This window comes from Triturus cristatus, chromosome 11, assembly GCF_964204655.1.
Source record: "Triturus cristatus chromosome 11, aTriCri1.1, whole genome shotgun sequence".
Taxonomy (NCBI): Eukaryota; Metazoa; Chordata; class Amphibia; order Caudata; family Salamandridae; genus Triturus; species Triturus cristatus.
In genome coordinates this window covers 862,238,210-862,256,935 of record NC_140594.1, presented here as the reverse complement: position 1 = coordinate 862,256,935, position 18,726 = coordinate 862,238,210, and the positions used below count along the sequence as shown (strand labels likewise).

The 18,726-nt window shown below is 46.6% G+C and overlaps 1 protein-coding gene across 9 annotated transcripts in view; it reads left to right on the top strand.

Annotated features, from left to right (window-relative positions):
• LOC146785555 (autophagy-related protein 16-like) overlaps positions 1-18,726 on the top strand; it is a 69,058-nt gene that overhangs the window by 39,667 nt on the left and 10,665 nt on the right. For all 9 annotated transcript variants that reach the window (XM_085634703.1, XM_085634711.1, XM_085634707.1 and 6 more), the window contains one exon: positions 14,938-15,189. In XM_085634703.1, the coding sequence (XP_085490829.1) occupies positions 14,938-15,189 (252 nt within the window). The remainder of the gene's footprint in view (positions 1-14,937; positions 15,190-18,726) is intronic.

The window sequence follows — 18,726 nt, the reverse complement described above, 5'->3', positions numbered from 1 at the left end:
TAATCTGTCAGCATATTACAGTCAACATCAGTTATTTTGCGAGGTATAGGCGTCCCCCACATATTTGGTGGTCTACCGAAGATCACCTCGTACGGGGATAGCCCAGTTCGAGAATGTGCTACCATTCTCATGTAAAAGAGCGCAACTGGTAAGGCTACTATCCAGTCGACACCTTTTTCCCTACATATTTTGGACAATCTAATTTTCAGAGTTTGATTATGGCGTTCCACAAGACCTGCGGCCTCGGGATGCCGAACACAGTGGAATTTCCATTGGTAGCCTAACAAAAGGGAAACGTGTTTCATTAGTTCGGATGAGAACGGCTGGCCGTTATCTGAGTAGACAACACGTGGTAAACCGTACCGTGGGAAGAATTCTCGAACTAACTGTTTGGCAGTAGTCGGGGCAGTGTAATCTGAAACCGGGTATGCTTCTGTCCAACGGGAAAGAGCACAGACAACTACGAGAACATATTTGAATCCTCGACATCGTTCCATCTGGATATAATCCATCTGGAGGACTTCAAAAGCATGATTGGGAGTTTGAAATCCACCCTGCTCTACGGGGATGCTTTTACCTGGATTAAACTGACAACATATCATACAGGTACGAACTTTTTGTTTAGCTGCTGCTCGCAAGTGCTTGTTGGACCAAATGTGTTGAATGCTGTCTAGCATAGCTTTCTCTCCTAGGTGTGCTGGACTATGTATTGTGTTAATGATAACTTGAACCATTGAGTCGGGAAGAAACCATATAGATTTTTCCTTCGTCATCCATCCTTGATCCGTTTGGATCCCTCCTAATTCAGTCCATTTCTTTATTTCTTCTGGTGTAGCATGTGTCTGTATGTCAATTACATCAAGGGCGGGATCCTTAACGGTCATGCAATGTGTTAGTGTCGGAACTATTGTCTTTGTCATGTCAGTTGTGAGAGTCTGATTCTGAGCAGTCTGTTTAGCTGTTCTGTCAGCTAGGTCATTACCCTGAGAAATGATATCGGTAACTTTTGTATGGGCTTTGCATTTCATAATCGATATTGCAGTAGGTAGATGAATCGCGTCTAATAGGGTTTGAATGAGGGGTCCGTGCTGGATGTGGGCACCGTGAGAAGTTAAATAACCTCTCTCTCGCCACAGCACGCCGAAGTCATGGACGACTCCGAATGCATAACGTGAATCTGTGTATATGTTGACTTTCTTATTTTTGGCTTGAATACAGGCTTGTGTCAGAGCGATGAGCTCTGCTGCTTGAGCTGACAAAGTGTTAATACGATTTGTTTCAATGACTTCAATGTCTGTTGTGACTGCGTAAGCAGCCACTAACTCTCCTGTACTTGTTCTCATACATGACCCATCTACATACAATGTCAAGTCTGGATCTGACAAAAAGATATCTGTCAAGTCTTGTCTGGGTTTCGTCGTGATAGTAATGACTTCGACACAATCATGTGCCAATGGATCTGTTCCGCCCACTGGTAACAGTGTGGCAGGGTTTAACGTATTGCAACGTCTGATTTCTATGTGTGGCTGAAACAATGTCAGTTCGTAACCGGTGAGTCTCGCTATAGTCAAGTGTTGTGTTTGTGTGCGGTTCAAAAGAACCTCTACCGTATGTGGTACTTGTACTGTCAATTGATGTCCTAACACTATGGCATCGCTTTGTCTGATAGCTAAAGCTGTTGCTGCCACCGATTTCAGGCACGCAGGAAGAGCCTGAGCTACTGGATCTAATGTACTAGAGAAATAAGCACATGGTTTGTGTGATCCTGCTTGTTCCTGAGTGAGTACTGACAAAGCAGTACCTTCGCGTTCTGTAACAAAGAGTGTAAACTGTTTGCTGTAACATGGTGTTGCTAAAACAGGTGCTTGGCATAAAGCTTTCTTTAAACTTTCAAAGGCGTGTGTATGTTCTTGAGTCCAAGGGAGGACAGTCAATGTGGCTGCCTCCTGTGTTGTCAACTGGATGAGTGGTTTTGCTAAAAATGCATATTGAGGGATCCACTGCCTGCAGTATGAAGTGAGGCCTATGAAAGCTCGTACCTCCTTTTGTGTCTTGGGTAGTGGCATGTTAGCGATTAACTGGATGCGGTCGGGTGTAAGCTGCCTTCCCTCCTTGGACAGCGAGTGCCCAAGGTAAACAACTCGCTGGACACAGAATTGCAGCTTAGAAGGGGACACCTTGTGCCCCTTGTCAGCCAAAAATTTTAAAACCGTCAGTGACGCTATTTCACATTCATGTTCGCTTCGGGCGGTGATCAGCAGATCATCGACGTATTGAAGCAAGGCAGTGTTAACTGGCATGTGGATACTGTCAAGTTCTCGTTTCAGTGCTTGGCTATAGATGCTGGGGCTTTCTGTAAATCCTTGAGGTGCGCGTGTGAATTTAAAACTTCGTCCATTTAAACTGAACCCGAACAAGTATTGACTTTCCGGATCGATTGGGACGCTAAAGAAAGCATTCTTGAGATCTATTACAGTGAAGAACGTTGCTTCTGAGTCAATAGCTGTTAGTAATGAAGAGATATCTGGGACCACGGGGTATTGTGGTACAATACATTTATTTAATTCGCGCAGATCAATAACTAATCGATATACTGGTGATGCTTTTGGATCCGTTCTTTTAAGAATCGGAATTATCGGGGAATTACATACATTGGAGTCTGTTTCGACAACCACTCCTTGTGCAATGAGCTCATCAATAATTTGCAGTAAAGCCACAACAGCATCGGGTGGTAATTTGTATTGTCGTATTCGTGGTAGTATTACTCCTGTTTTTAGTGTGACACGATATGGTGTAATATTCATGCAACCAACATCAGTGGGGCCTTGTGCCCATAAATGTGTAGGTAAATTCTGCAGTCGGTGATCCATGTCTCTGGACACGTAGTGACCTTTGAAGTCACGTAGAAATAGTCGTACTCCTTCCGGAGAACAACATATTCTAGCTCCTAGAGCTTTCAATGTTTTTATACCTAACAAGTTTTCTGGACATGATTTAGTAAGCAATAAATCTGTAGTACGTGTCAATGGACCAATCGTAAGTGGAAGAGGTTGTGTTACGTCATTTATTATAGGTTTTCCTGAGAATCCAAGGGAAATATTTTGTGAGCCTGAGAGGGGTGCCCCTGGAACTTCACTGCATCTTATAGTTGTTCTGCTTGCCCCTGTATCAAGTAAAAACTTTCTGTCTTCCCCTAATAGTTCACTATGTACATAAGGTCCCTCTTGGTCTACAGGAACCTCTATAAGGGGTAAGCCAACTTCCCTCTCTAGGCTATCTCATGAGTATCGCTGATAATCGGGATAATCTGCTTGTGCATACTGATACATCTGTTGTGTTGTTGCTTGTGTTGCAGCAATAGGCTGCGCTTGTGGTGGTGCTACGATCTGTTGTGGAGCTGCCTGTTGCGGAGTTAGTTGTTGCGGAGCTAACCTAGGTTGTGCATGCTGAGGGATTTGTTGTGTATTCTGATCCTGTCTAGGTGGACGTGGTCTCTCCTGAGTTCTACCTGTAGCAATATTATGTTTCAGGACTGGACAATCGTGTATATAATGACCTTGTTGTTTACAATAGTTGCATGTCCCTTTCGTAGGACCTGCGGAATTACCCTTTTGATGACCATCGGCTGGAACTGACTGTGCAACAAGCATTTTCATTTTTGTATCTTTCATACGTCTTTGTTCGTGTTCTTGTTCTTCTCTAATTCTATTGTGATGATATTGTAACATCTGTAACATCTGTGATGGGGTATTACCTTGCCAGGTACTTTCGAATTTCAATACTCTATTCTTAAATTGTAGCAGAGAATTTTCAACTAATTTTGTCACGAACAGATGTGGATATGACTCACTACTCGCTTTTATGCCACTATTTATACCAAAACATTTTTCAAATCGGGAATAGAAATCACTAGTGTCTTCATCTGGCTTTTGTTTACAGGCTGAGATTGCACCCCAGTCTTCCTTTTTCGTAGTTAATAAACGTGGCAGTACCTGTACTAGTAGTCCTGCTAGTGCTGTAGTCTTTTCCCCAAGTCCTGCTCCTGCAGCTCGGGCCCTTTCTTCGTTTTCTAATGCTGTCCAATCTATCTTTTGGTCTCCCACCTCCCATTCCTTTTCTTTGAGTTTCTCATAAACACCGGCGGGTAATAGGACCTTTAATATTTTCATAATATCGGGGTAGGTATACTCTCCCATGAGTAACATGTCCTTTATTTCACGGTGGAAACCTGCTGGGTCCTTGTCATGGCTGGGTACTACTTTCTTCATTTCCAATAATTCTAGTTTAGTTATAGGCGTGTACACAAACACGCGTGTAAAATTATCACCGGCACCTCTAATTGGGTGCACTTCGCGTAACGGGTTCTGTCTATCTATGTGATACATTTTTCTTCCCATGATGGGAACTGGAACGTGTTCTGGGCATACGAAATTTAAATATTGGTTTCGAAATTCTAGAATTTCTTTAATCAAATCAGTACTTGACCCTCTCCATATATTCGTGAGCAGTTCTGTCAATATGTCAGGTAAGGGTCCTGGATCGGAGTGCTGGCTCTTATATAATATAAGGAGGTGTTGAATCATGTATATACTAGCTAAACGCTGTTCGTATGGGTCAAGATTCAGAAACGTGTGTGCAAGTACATCATCATTGTATTCGCTGGGACTGTCAGCCCATTGTACTGCTGACCTAGCTAATTCTTGTTCGTCCATGGAATCGAGCATATGGTACCCTCTTCGATCTCGGAGTAATTTATCAACGGCTTGGAATAGGTGTTCGGGGGATTTTGTATTTAACATAGGGTTTGGAAAATGTCTATTATATTCTGGACGTATTGGACGTATCGGGTCGTTAAAGTCTCTAGTATTATTATGGGGTCTTCCTCTACCTACATAAGCTATTGTTTCGACTTGTTCTGATTCTTGCTCCTCCTCCTCCTCTGATTCTACTCTGTCTGTTTCTCGTCTTTCTTTATGTATTCGTTCTACTTCCTTGCGGATCTTTCGACTCATGGCGATTATACACGCCTGTCTATCGTGTTTCTCTTCTGATATGTTCTGACCCCATTTGACAAGTCTTTGCATGGTATCGTGATCTGCCCCGGGCCTGTCTTGATTCCTAATTACACAATTTATGAAAAAACGTAGTAGTTGTCTTTGGACATCCACTTTCTGGTATTCCATAGCTTCGTTAATACTTTCTGGACCTCGCCCTGTTTGGACAAAGCGATATATTTCGTCTAGGTGATCACCCATTCCTGGTATTGTCATTAAATATAATGTAGCTCGTCTTATACGTAGTGATGATATGAGCAATTTATCCTGTCTACCTGGTACTGGGTCGTATCTACAATCCACAAGTTGTTCTTTAAACATGTCGGATGTCGCTAATTGGGGTGTACGTTGGAGTGCTAAATCTCTAAGAGTCTGTTTATTTCGCGGCGGGGTGGCAAACATGTCTGTCGTACCTCCGGTAGCACCGTCTGAGGTGCTAGGCACGAAAGGATTCGTTGGGCGTAGGATAGAGATTGTAGATGCGGGAAAAACTGCAGAAACGGACGGACCTGTGGGAACTTGTGTAGGAGTTTGTAGTTGCGGGGATACAGACGGATGCTCTTGGTGTGGAACACCATCGGCAAGCGGTATGGCATTAGCATACTCGGGAGCTACGTCATCTAAATAGGAGGAAAGGAAAACGTCCTTTGCTGTTTTGGGAGGTGCTTTGGGATGTGCTTTTATCGGGAGCAATGGAGGAGTTAAATCTTTTGGTATTTCCGGGGTAGCCTTAGGTAACCCTTCGGCCAGAAGAGGATACATACCATTCATAAGAGTGTTTCTTTGTCTATCTATTTGTTCTGAGTTTACTCGGGTACCTTCCTCAAGTAATAGATTTTCTCGAGTTTTGTTTGAATTCTCTCTACCTTTCTCGTCCTGTCTGAGTGCTTTTTCTGTACGTCTGTATGATTCTTTACGCCATAATTCAATGGCATCTTTCTGTGACTGTCTGGCTTTCTTTTTCCATAATTCTTCTTCTACTCTCATGATGCAATCTGCATCCCAGGTCCCTGCTGCGGGCCATCTCTGACTCTCTGGTAATTCTTTGGTGTAGTCCACCCATAAATCAAGAAATAATACGGCATCTAGACCATGCTTATGATACATAAAGTATCCTGGAGTGTCCCTAGGTGGGATGGGAACAGCTTCTTCGAGTACACCTTTTCTAGTTTTGATCTGTCTTAGTTTCGAAAAGAGCGGCATTTTAGATCTTGTTTCTTAGAACACACTTTATACGATGAACACAATAATGAACAGTCATTCACACCACAATGTATAGAACGTATTAAAACATTTAACATTTAACAGTTTTAACGAACAATGATAACTAATAGAAAACTAGTTACTGACATAATACTGACACTAGATAATACTTATTTATATGCAAGACATACTATATATACTGCTAAACAGTACAGATACACTGCTGAAACAGTGCAGACCGGACTTGTGTACCCAAACCCGTCTTGACCGGCACAGACTATGTGCACGTTAAATGCCTCCCCGGTAATGGTACTCACCGGGTAGCTCGGAACGGAAGGCCTCGGAACGGAACTGAAACTGGACCGGACTGGACTCGACTCGACTGGACTCGGAACTTCGGAACTCGGTGGGACTCTGTATACCTCGGATCTTGCTCTCTCAGCTAGGCTCTGGTCGGGATACTTCGCACTTCTCACCGCCTCGTCTGGATGTTGATCGCAGCCTCAGTCACCCCCGCTCGGCCGGAGGGAGATACAGGAAATCCTGCAGGTACGCGTTTTTGTCCGTTCAGCTGCGGCAGGAGACCGGGCCTGCAACGCACCGCCGGCGCGTGAGATGAGAAAGTGTCCCTATTCGGGCGCCAATTTATGTGGTAAATATTTCGTTACCGGTACTATTTTTTATGCGGTAAAGTCTTAGTGAGAATAACTCAGTAAAAATAAGAGGCAGAATCCGTGGTATTAGAGGTTTTAAAAGGTTTTATTCCTATACAAAGGAATTCAATTCGAATTGTGGGCCTTCTATTCCATCACCACGAAAGTTCAGGAAGGAAGGGGGCATATATTATTGACAGATAAGCAGTTTTATAGAAAATACATTACAGTGAAACAGATGCAAGAGGCGTGACAGCTGATAATTCAGATAAACTGTACATACGTAACTAATAGAGGCGTAAACATGGGTGTAACTAAAATACGTCATTAAACATGATGTCACAAGTGGGTGGATCCATAGAAGAATCCTGCAATGTCAGCAGAAATATTTGGCAGAGATGCGCGCGCAGCCGCATGACGTGTGATTGACGTGCAACTAGAGAGTGAAGGGGACTTGACATTTAGCTCTACATGTGGAGACAGAAGTCTGGGGGTTATGTCAACCTAATCCCAAATCATATCTAATATCCTATGTTTAAAGAACTGTGTTATCCAAAAGGAAAGGTCTCTAGGACAGAATCTATTCTATACTGACTGTTAGTGCGTGTACAAGCGTCTAAGTGTCTACATGAGATGCGAGGGGGTAGGAATATTCCATGGTAACGGGGCTATGAATTACTTGCATGAGGACAGCGAGGCCTGGCCCCTTTGCACGGTAGCTGGAGGAATGTTTACCTAAACTACTAGACAGGAATGCATCGGATGAGGAGGGAGGAGATAATCTTGAAGGTGAAATACAGTTTTTTGGCAGGCGATAGGCTGGATCAGGCACCGTTAGCTGCGCAGGGAGTAGGACAAAGTTCATGGATACAGATGTAGGCTCAGACTGGAGCTTTCAGAGGCAGAAGGCAGGAAAAGGCTTGATGACAGAATTCAGGGCCTACTCGCCTGAATCTGTAAAATGTGGAAAGTGAACCACATAAAGTCGGTGGCCTTTCATACTTAGGAATGGAATATCTGACCCATTCATGGCGGATCTGAAAGAGGACATGTTGATGGTGGACGCACATATATTTGCGTCTTCAAAACTGGAGCAGGAGGGAACATACATGTACTTATAGCATGTACATGGAGCCGTTGGGGTCTACGATAGGGGACATAACTGATCACAAAATTCATATTTCCTCATCTTCATCATTGAATTTGTTGAACTTGCAATGTTTGATGAGCGAATTGAATCTTTCTAAAAACTCATTCATTGTTTCGCCAGCTCACTACTTTTCCTGACTGAAAATGTACCTTTCATAGTCGATATTTGGCATTGGATTGAACTTGGTGTTTAACGCCTCTTTAATTTGACGGTACGTCACTTCATCATCTTGTGGTATTTTCTTTATCACTTCTTATACTTCTTCACCTGCCAAATTCTTTAGATATTTAATGATCTTTTTGTCATTTGCTTCTTGCAGCGCATCAATGAAATCATCAAAGGTTTCGATCCAGGCAGTCAATCTGTCACCAATAGTTCGCCTTTTGGCTGTATCGAAGTGATGTGGTGGTTTTAGGAAGGCAGCAGTATCATAACCTGTAGAACTTTCTGCTGTCGGGAGCATAGCTCCCTCAGGCAGCGTATGCTGCACGCTGGTACCAGCACCTTCGTCAAGCACTAGCTGTTTGCTGACATTTCATTTGTTGCGTCGCTCTTTGGTTGTGAGGCACAGTCTTCTTCTTTGGTGGTTAGTAGCGGCTCTGTCTCTTGCAATGGTTCTTCACCCTTTTTTTATTGTATCTGATTTCCACTGCCTTTAGAGTTTCTTTGCATCAGAAATGGTTTCACTTTTATATCTTTCTTGCATTCGGCTATCACTGCCTTTAGATCTTCTCTTTACCTGGTCGTCACTGCCTTTAGCGTGATCATACTGTATGAACGATGTCTGGTTGCGGCGCAGTATCTCTTGTCTAGACTTTATCAGCAAATTTTTAGCCAACGACAAACAAACTTGCTGTAAGTCTTTCACTTTCTTCACAGGCCTTGCACGGGCTGGAGTGGCGCATTGACTCCACATACGCCAACCGTCGATTTTCAATTCGACTGAGGCATACGTGGAATTCACAAGAAGTTTGCTCAATCACAGCAACTCTCAGGGAGAGCACTCTTGGTTCTTCGGGTTGCGGGGTTTATGTAATCTCCTATCTCATCGCCAGTTGTAGCATCCTCTCCAGCCCGGATACGTGCAAAAGATCACACCTCACATGGAGCTTGGTATTACACGTCTTTATTCATCAGTGTGTAACCATTAACTGAACATTCTACATCAGGTATACTGTCACCCACACCCAGGCACTTGCGTCATTGTTCTACGTAGTCCATCGGGAACCAAAAGGGTCCCATCTTCTCTGACTCACAAGGCACTGCAACGTCTTAAGCAGTTTATCTACTGAATTTGTTTGCCACCTTTCTTATATCCAAAATGCTGGCCAGTTGTTCACATTCTGAGATTATGGAAGGGTCAGGAGATGGTCCTTGAGTAACATGCTGCTTAACCCTCTCTCATTTTATAAAACAGCAATTATGCACCTTCTTACTTTAGTAATGATTTATGAATATTGTGGGCAGCTAGGAACTGCTTTTGAGATGATGTCCTCTTCGATTTGTTGTTTTGAGCTTGTATTTCATGGAAGAAGAAATACCGGCTTCACTGATTTACTGCAATCTGTACATTTTCTCAAATGTTTGCTTTTTAGCGGTGCTTGCTTCTCTTTGGTTGAGGGAAAGGATCAGTGAATGTGTATAGTCTCTTTTCTGTGACTAATGGAACCTGCTGTGACATAACTCAACAAGCATTGTAAATGACATTGCCTTTTATTTATGTTTTGGTTTTTGAAACGTACATAAAAGCCATTGTCATTTACAATGTCAATAGGTCAGACTCGCGTAAATGCGATACCTATTGTATTGCAAATGCTTGTTCCTTTAATCATTGTTTTTCTCCCACCATTAATCTCGCTCTAACCACTGTTATCCATGTTGTTGTACTATCGTAATCTGGGCATTTCTTTACCCTACTCGTTCTTTCTGGCCCTGCCACCGCTTCTCCCGCCCGCTTCCCGCATCTTGCTAACCCCGCCCAGTGCCCATCCCTCTCCCAGGACCTACTTAATGTAAGCCAAAGCGCAGGCGTGCAGCAGAAGCGCGCAGCAGGTGCACCAAAGGCAGGCCCATCTGCGCCCGTCCACACCTGCAGTGCCAGGAACCCTGGTTCTTTCACCTTGCGCAGCTACACCGCCACTGACCCCGAGTCGCACTTCTCCACACACCACCAGAGGACCATTCTCCTGCCAGCTCTGCCGCTTCACCTGCAACACCGAAGCAGCCAACAATGCCACAGACACCACAAACATGACTTCATCCACCACGCCAACCGAGACCGCCACTATACAACTCCAGTGCATTCTACTCAACGCATGATCGCTCGGCAGACATGCCATGGAGATCTGGGACACACTCTCATCCCTCACTCAGGACGTCACCTTCCTCACAGATGCTTGGCTGAACCCGGACATTGCCATTGCCACTAGCAAAGGCTACAAGATGACACACCTGTACTGAATCAACAAACACGGAGGAGAAATTGCCATCATCTACAAGGACACCATCCACTGCATGACCTACTCAGATGACTCAACTCGATAATAGAGCATCTCAACTCCCAACTTCCCACAGATGTGCCTAGGACCTCTCTCTGCCTGTGAGTGGTGTGTTCCTAGGATCTCTCTCTGCCTGTGAGTGGTGTATGCCTTGGGATCTATCTCTTCCTGTGAGTGGTGTGTGCCCTGGGGCCTCTCTCTGCCTGTGAGTGGTGTATGCCTTGGGATCTCTCTGCCTGTGAGTGGTTTGTGCCCTGGGGCCTCTCTCTTCCTGTGAGTGGTGTGTGCCTTGGGATCTCTCTCTGCCTGTGAGTGGTGTATGCCTTGGGATCTCTCTCTGCCTGTGAGTGGTTTGTGCCCTGGGGCCTCTCTCTGCCTGTGAGTGGTGTGTGCCTAGGATCTCTCTCTGCCTGTGAGTGGTGTATGCCTTGGGATCTCTCTCTTCCTGTGAGTGGTGTGTGCCCTGGGGCCTCTCTCTTTCTTTGAGTAGTGTGCCTTGGGAGCTATCTACCTGTGAGTGGTGTGTGCCTTGGGATCTCTGTCTGCCTGTGAGTGGTGTGTGCCTTGGGATCTCTTTTCCTGTGAGTGGTATATGCCGTAGGATCTCTCTCTCTTCCTGTGAGCGGTGTGTGCCGTAGGATCTCTCTCTGCCTGTGAGTGGTATGTGCTTGGGATCTCTATCTTCCTGTGAGTGGTGTGTGCCATAGTATCTCTCTCTACCTGTGAGTGGTGTGTGCCTTGGAATCTCTTTTCCTGTGAGTGGTGTATGCCGTAGGATCTCTCTCTTCCTGTGAGTGGTGTGTGCCTTGGGATCTCTCTCTGCCTGTGAGTGGTGTATGCCTTGGGCTCTCTCTCTGCCTGTGAGTGGTTTGTGCCCTGGGGCCTCACTCTGCCTGTGAGTGGTGTGTGCCTTGAGATCTCTCTCTCTCTCTCTCTCTGCCTGTGAGTGGTGTGTGCCTGTAAATTGTGAGTACTACTCCGGTCATTCATGCCGTAGCAATCAGCGGTGCAGCGGGTGCAGTGGCACCGAGTCCCAGAGGCCAAAGAGCCCATTCAGCCCTCATAATGTCTTTATTTCACTACAGAAACAGAGGTCAGGGTGTAATTTTCTGGCTTGCACAGGGGTGCTTGACCCCCTTGGTGGGAGTGGGGGACCTCCCAGTTCCCCCCTCCAGTGCAGCCCAGGTGCCAGCTTTGGGCTCTTTGCTAGGGAGAGGTCACATCACTATCATAGATGGGAGTTGTTTTCCCCTCCTCATCCTCCAGGCCCTGTTCCTCCAACCGCATCGTTTAGGCCTTGAGCCCCTCCCCACCCCCCTCCCTCAGCACACATACAAATCTTGGAGGATATTGATAACCATTCAGCGGGGGCGGAGGCTTTGAGGGGGTGCGGGGTTACTGTAACATCCACGCCTGCCGCTTCCTGTGTGCAGGCTGGAGCCCATTGTCTTGAGTAGGCAGCAAATACAGTGCAAGCGCAGGCTGGGTGCACAAGGTACGGACATGTAGTGTTCGTTTACAGCGCACACACAAGCTGCAGGTCCAGTGTGTGCACACTAGGCACGGATTATATTGCCAACACAAAGTGTGCAGTATGTACGCATCGGTAATAAGTCCAGGGTAGTGCATTTACTAGTCCTTGACTGTACCCGTGCACAAGAGATCCGTGCAGCGCGTGCACGCTGATCCATCGTTCACTGTAGTAATGTGTGCAGATAAACAGAAAGTGGCTGTGCATACGACGCCCAAAGGCAGGGAGTCGACTCTGCACGAACTGCATAGTTTGCCTCTTTGTATGTAGTGTGCAGTGCACACACTGCATCCAGTATGTGGATATAAAGTACACAAAGATGGAACTTAACCCTCTCACCACACACAGTTGAATCCTTGCAGTACATATGACCAGTGAATGCATGCTGCGCACACAAAGTCGATGAGCAGGCCCATTGAACGGCATGCTGTTGCGTGTTTGTGGAGTGCACATACACATTCAGCCAATGACGGCAGAGAAAAAACGGGCAAGGGTTGGACCTTTGGCACGGCACATAGATTCCTCTTTGAGTATAGCACACGCACATCCAGGAAGTGAATGTAGCGCACATGCAGTGAGTGCATACACCACACATCCAGTGAGTGCACGCAGAGCACACACGGACATTGAGCGGACCATTTGCATCAAGTGCATGTATTGCTTATTTGTTCAATGCACACGCATATCCAGTGAGTGCGTGAGGCCCAGAGCTAGTGAGTGAATGAATACACGCAGGGCGCATTCGGTGAGTGAATTCAGCGCAGTGAGGCATGTAGTGCACACCCAGTGTGTGCATCCGGAGACACACAGACACGTAACGGGCAGTTTGTACTAACTGCACCGACTGCCTGTCTGTTCAGTGCACATGCGCATGTGGTTAATGCATGCAGCCTACGCGCAGCCAGGGAGCGGACCATTTGCACTAACTGCACCGGTATCAGACAGTTTACACTAACTGCACTGATTGCCTGTTTGTTCAGTGCACACGCGCATGTAGTGAATGCATACAGCCTACGAGCAGCCAAGAAGCGGACCATTTGCACTAACTGCACCGACTGCCTGTTTGTTGTTCATTGCACACGTGCATGCAGTGAGTGCATACAGGGCACATACAGACAGGTAATGGACCGTTTGCACTAATTGCCTGTTGGTGCGGTGCACACGTGAGTGCATGCAGCCAAGGAGCGGACCCTTTGTACTGACTGTGCCGACTGCCTGTTTGTTTGGTGCACACGTGCATGCAGTGAGTGCAGGCGGCGCACACACAGCCAGAGAGCAGGCAGACCTTGCACTGCACAGAGAGAGCGCTCTTTAGTTGTTCTAGTATCACACACAGGGACGGCCGCGGAGCCCCGCGGTGGGAGCAGACGGAGGCAGACAGGGAGGGCTTCGGACGGAGAGCGGGGAGACTGCGGGTGTGAGATCCCAGATCCTGGGCAAGCAGCTGTGAGTTCCCCCGTTACACCGCAGCGCGGCGCCCACTCCCCAGCTGGGTCCTCCAGGAGACGAGCAGAACGGCTGCTGCGGATCCCCGTCAGGCCACCAAAAGCAGCGCATCGGACCCCGGAAAGGTACCCAGACTGGCAGCGGAGCGGATCCCGGTGAAGTCCTTGGCTAGGCGGCAGGCGGGCAGCTCGGCGGGATCCTGCCTGGTCCTTGTACGACGGCGGTGCAGCTCTATCCGACCTGAACCCTCGGAGCGGCAGAACCGCAATGAACAAAGGATGAATCTGAGTAAGGAAGTCGCCGCCTTCTAGGCGCTAGCAGGTCGCGGCCCGCGCCACACGCGCCAGCCCAGCGGGTGAACCCCTGGCTGCGAAACCTAGACCTTGGTTCCTGAGTTCATGGCGAACCCGCGATCGAGCCTTGTGCTCTGACTGACCACCGAAAAGTACTGCGTACCCAGTGTGCAAAAAGTCGCCTACAATGCCGTAACATGAGAGAGGATTTCGCATATACCCCAAACCATTATTGTGAGCCCCCCCAAACCACCGTGCAAACTCCGAACCTTAATGGCGAACCACGCGGTACACACAAATTTTAAGAGGGGGGGGGTAATTTGGTTGGATTCCTCGCCCCTAGCGGGGGTTTGTAACTGGTATTGTTTGGACGTAATATAATTACGAAATGTGCAAGAATTATGGCTTCGTTTTTCAAGACAACTTCATTGAAAACCCGTGAAGGGGGGCGGGGTGATGCAGACAGGGGAGGAAAGTGAAGTGGTTTTGCGTTTCCTTTTCTGAAATGTCCAGACAGTCGTTAAAAATCTCTCTGCAGGCGGCGTGCATCTCAAACTGTTGACTAATTCCGATCCGTATCCTCTCTTTTCCAGATGACTTTTTTTTAGGAAAAAACACGCCCGCGAGTGGTGCGCACGCGCCACATGTGCTTTCAATTATCGCGCCCATGTCTGGGCACGATAGTTGAAACGACATGAGCTTTGGTGCGCGTAACAGACACCAATTGGCCGTGGGCGGAGCAATGCGCCCGCCTTTGGCCTATTTCGTGCTCTGTTGAAACAAAACACGCACTCAAAGCCCAATTACAGACCCCAAAACAGAAAACACACTCACGAGCGTGTACGATTCCAGGGTCCATTTCTGAACCCCGGACAAAAGGACTCTCGCCGGCGCGAGCATTGCTGCGCAGTGCAACGCAGGTCGCGAGACCTAAAAAGGGGGTCAAAATGAAGGGGTTATTCATGAGACCATACTCAAGTAACAAAGCGGAGATCGTCACACACCTGTATACTTAGTCGGGACTATGTAGTGAGATTTGTAGTGATGGGCGCCTGTACCTCTGACTAAACCATGGACTGCAGCTGTGTTTTTCTCCATCTCTTTTGCAGGATTTCCAAGCAGGCGCAGGACATCTCGTCCCTGGCCAAGAGGTGCCAAGATCAAAAGGCATACGTGGAGGAGCTTGAACGACAGCATGAGTTGCTGCAGGATGAGCACAATGTTCTGCAGCTCACTTACCTGGCAGTGGATGAGAGGCTGCAGAAGACTGAGAGCGAGAATAAGCACCTTTTAGCACGCTGGATGGAGGACAAGGCCTTGGAAGCTGATCGTCTCAACCGCTGCAATGAACAAGAGGAAAAGTAAGGGCGCTAAGCTGGAAATGGGTAGCTGACAGCACTCCTGCCAGGAGCGAGAGACTGGGGCTCATGCAGCCAATGGGAAGGCAGTTGACCATACCCTCTCGAGGACAAGACTGAGCACAATAGGAGCATGCTGAAGGAAGTAGGGGAGTCAGATACCTATGAGAGAGGCCAACAGTTATACTCCCATGGTAGAGCTGCGCAACTATCTACCCAGATTGAAAAGGCAGTGAGTGGCTTTCTACAGTTATTTTAAGATAGCTTGTAAAGCGCACAGCTGCCACAGCAACGGGGCGTCCCGGCGCTAAGCAAAATTGAACCTAAACAGCGAGTATCCCTCCTGAGAAAAGACAGGAAGGGCCAGGGAAGACAGGTGGATCAAAGGCGGGAGACTTAGTGCGGGAACAAATGGGTCTTTAACACTTTTCGGAAAGTCAAATAGTTATCCATGCTACAGATATGAGACGGAAGCTTGGCATCCAGAACGCAGAACGAGCGACCACCAGCACGGGCCCTCTTTGCACGTGGTATAGAAACCAAATGTTTGCCTGCAGAGCGCAGATGGCGCAAGGGAGTGTAAAACGAAAGCAGGCCAGATATTATACCAGAGGTGGGAGATTTCTGGATCTTAAACGCAAAACAGAGAGTTTTAAACTCCACCCGCCTCTCCACTGGCAGCCAGTGTAACCGCCGAATGGTACTAGAGGTGGGGCAGCGGCTGGGCATGGCAAGAAGCGTTCTGGCTGCAACATTCTGATCCTCTGAAGTCTTGAGATCTCGGTCTTATTAACCCCAAAATAAAGCACACTGGCGTAGTCCAGTCTAGATAGAACAGAAGCTTGCACAATGGTCTACCGGATGGAAGGGTCAAAGAAACCCAGCATGAGTCTAAGACTGCGCAGAATGCCAAGACATGTCGCCGCCACCCTCTTAGTTTGAGTTTGGAAGCTCAACGCTGAGTCAACCCAAACACCCAGATTTTTCACCACCTTTTTTAGAGTGGGGGGGGTCACAGTGAGGGATAGAGAGTAGTGAACCCAAGAGTGAGACCGGGAACTGCACAACCAAGTAGACAGACACCTCTCTGCCACTGAAAAGGAGAGCTAGGACCTGCTCACCCGAGGGCAGAGATGGTGCGAAGGAATCGAGTTGGTTACTCAAAGACATCAGATACTCAGAATCCAGATGAAGTCACACACTCGGAGAAGATGCAAGGATCTATGCATCAAAGCGACAGATATGCACCTGGAGTATAGACCTGTATCTATGCAACCTGAGGAAGAGGCAGGGATTTGTCTAGCCTTGAGATAGTGAAATGTCCTCCAAGGTTGAAGGCATAAAGTTCAGCACTTAAGTTAAAATAGAGAGAGCCACACATCTGGCAATGGCAAGAATGCAGGCACCCAAAGTTTGCAGGAGAACCATACTCCGAGGGAGGAAACAACCTTGCATTATGGGGAAGGCAAGCACTGGCACATCCTGGTTGTAGAAGTGAGGACCTTTGCATCCAAGAGATAGAAGCAGGGAGTGTCATACTTAAGGGGGAAACAGAGAGCAAGGAGGCCTAACAGATAGCTGTACGCCCACGTAGTATAAGGAAAATACTTCCAGAACAAGAGAAAGACCCAAGGTGTAGAGGCAGGGATACACAGGCATTAGCAGGAGTTAAAGACCTGCACCAACAAAAGGAATAAGGAACCCATCCAGAAGGTTATGGAGATGAGTGCAAGTAGTGGTGAGGGGAGAAAAAGGGGCAGGGTGCAGCTTGCTCATGTAGAGAAGATGGGGCAAAAGATGTATGCCCTATATCGAAAGAACGAAGGAGCTGAATTTGTAGAGGGGACGATGCAATGAACTGCATGCCAAGAGTAGGTAAAAAGAGCGGGGAAAAGCATGGAGCCTCATCACAGGGTAAGAGGCAGTGAGCTTTTGCACCCATGCAGGTGCATTCAGAAGGCAGAAGCAGGCACCCCAAATACTTGAGAAGTACTGAAAGCCACTCATGCCATGCCTGATTCATAAGGACGTGGAGAGGCGTCCCTGTGGTTGAAAGTAGGTATCTGTACATTCTGAGAGAGTGATTGAGAATCCTCTATCTACATAAAAAGAGAAAAAGAGGTATAACCACCGCACATTCTTTTAACCAAAACATGTCAACACTACAGTATGTTGCTGAAGGCAAACTGATACTATCGATGTAATCAATTTGTTTTACCCCCCTAGGCTAACAGTGCAATCTTATTGGATGAGGAGGCTTCACACACACTTTGTGGAATGCTTCATCTTAGGTTACTTCACCTCACCCCAGTGAGATGGTACTACCAGGGCAGATTCAACCCCATTTTGAGGGAGTTCTTGATTAAGCTTCAACTGGATAGAGCAGAGATCCAGATATCTAAACATTTCTTGGGGTAAACTTAAAAGAAATACCTTTTATTCACAAGTACCCCAGATACAATTTAAAATAGAGGGTGGGATGAATATGGCTACTATGCCCTGTTCATCCGCTAATGACCAAAAGCTCATTAGCGGATGAACGGGACATAATACCTTTACGTTTACCCTGAGGTATTTTTAGATATCTGGATCCCAGCTTTATCCAGTGGAAGCTTTAGCAAGAGCTCCCTCAAAAGTGGCCTTCGATGAAGCATGCCGCTAGATGTGGGAGAGGCCTTCTCATCCAATAAGCTTGGGCTGTTATCATAAGGGATTACACTAATTGAGCAAATTGATTGTATCTGTTTGGCTTCACCATCATACCAAAGTGTTCACAGGGAGTCATGTACCCATATGGAAGGCAAGAAACTATTTTGTTATGCTGCTTACAAAATAAAACCTGATTGCCTTTGTTTTTATTTATTTATGACTCTTGTAACGCATACCTCACAGATCAAACTGTCTCAGGTACATACCAGGGGTAAAGGAAGATGGTTCTCCAATATCTGTTAGCAAAAGAGGTACTTTATGAACCTCGCTGAAAGCCAGTAGGGTCAGGGTGTCTCAGTATGAAGGGAATGGTGCTTTAGATATTTATGGAACCACCTCCAGGATGCATCAGTCTTCCATTAATAAAACTATAAAAGTGGGAACAGTTTGAAAGCTGTAGTTAGAGGACCAATATGTAGGAAAGCTTTGCTACATGGCCAATGGGGTAGGAGATAAGCCAAGTCTTTATAATTGTTGCAAACAACTTTAAACCTGATAATGCCACCACCAGGCAGCCAGAAGAGGCTTCTGTGAATAGGACAAATTAGATCTATTTTATAAAGTCTTTTTGTCAGTCTTCAAACTGTATTTTGAATACTCTATAAGCAGTGGTGTTACTCCATACACACTTTTAATTGCTGCATACCAATATATTACCAATGCTTCTCAAACCATGCTGCATGTGTGCACATACTGCATACCCTGGTCCATATTTAGCTGTTGTTGTTATTGTTGATGTTGTCTGTGATTGTCCTACAATGCCCAAATCGAGCTGTGACTGTTTTCTTTTCTTTGTATTTCTTTTCGTTTTCTAAACCTGACTTTAAAATC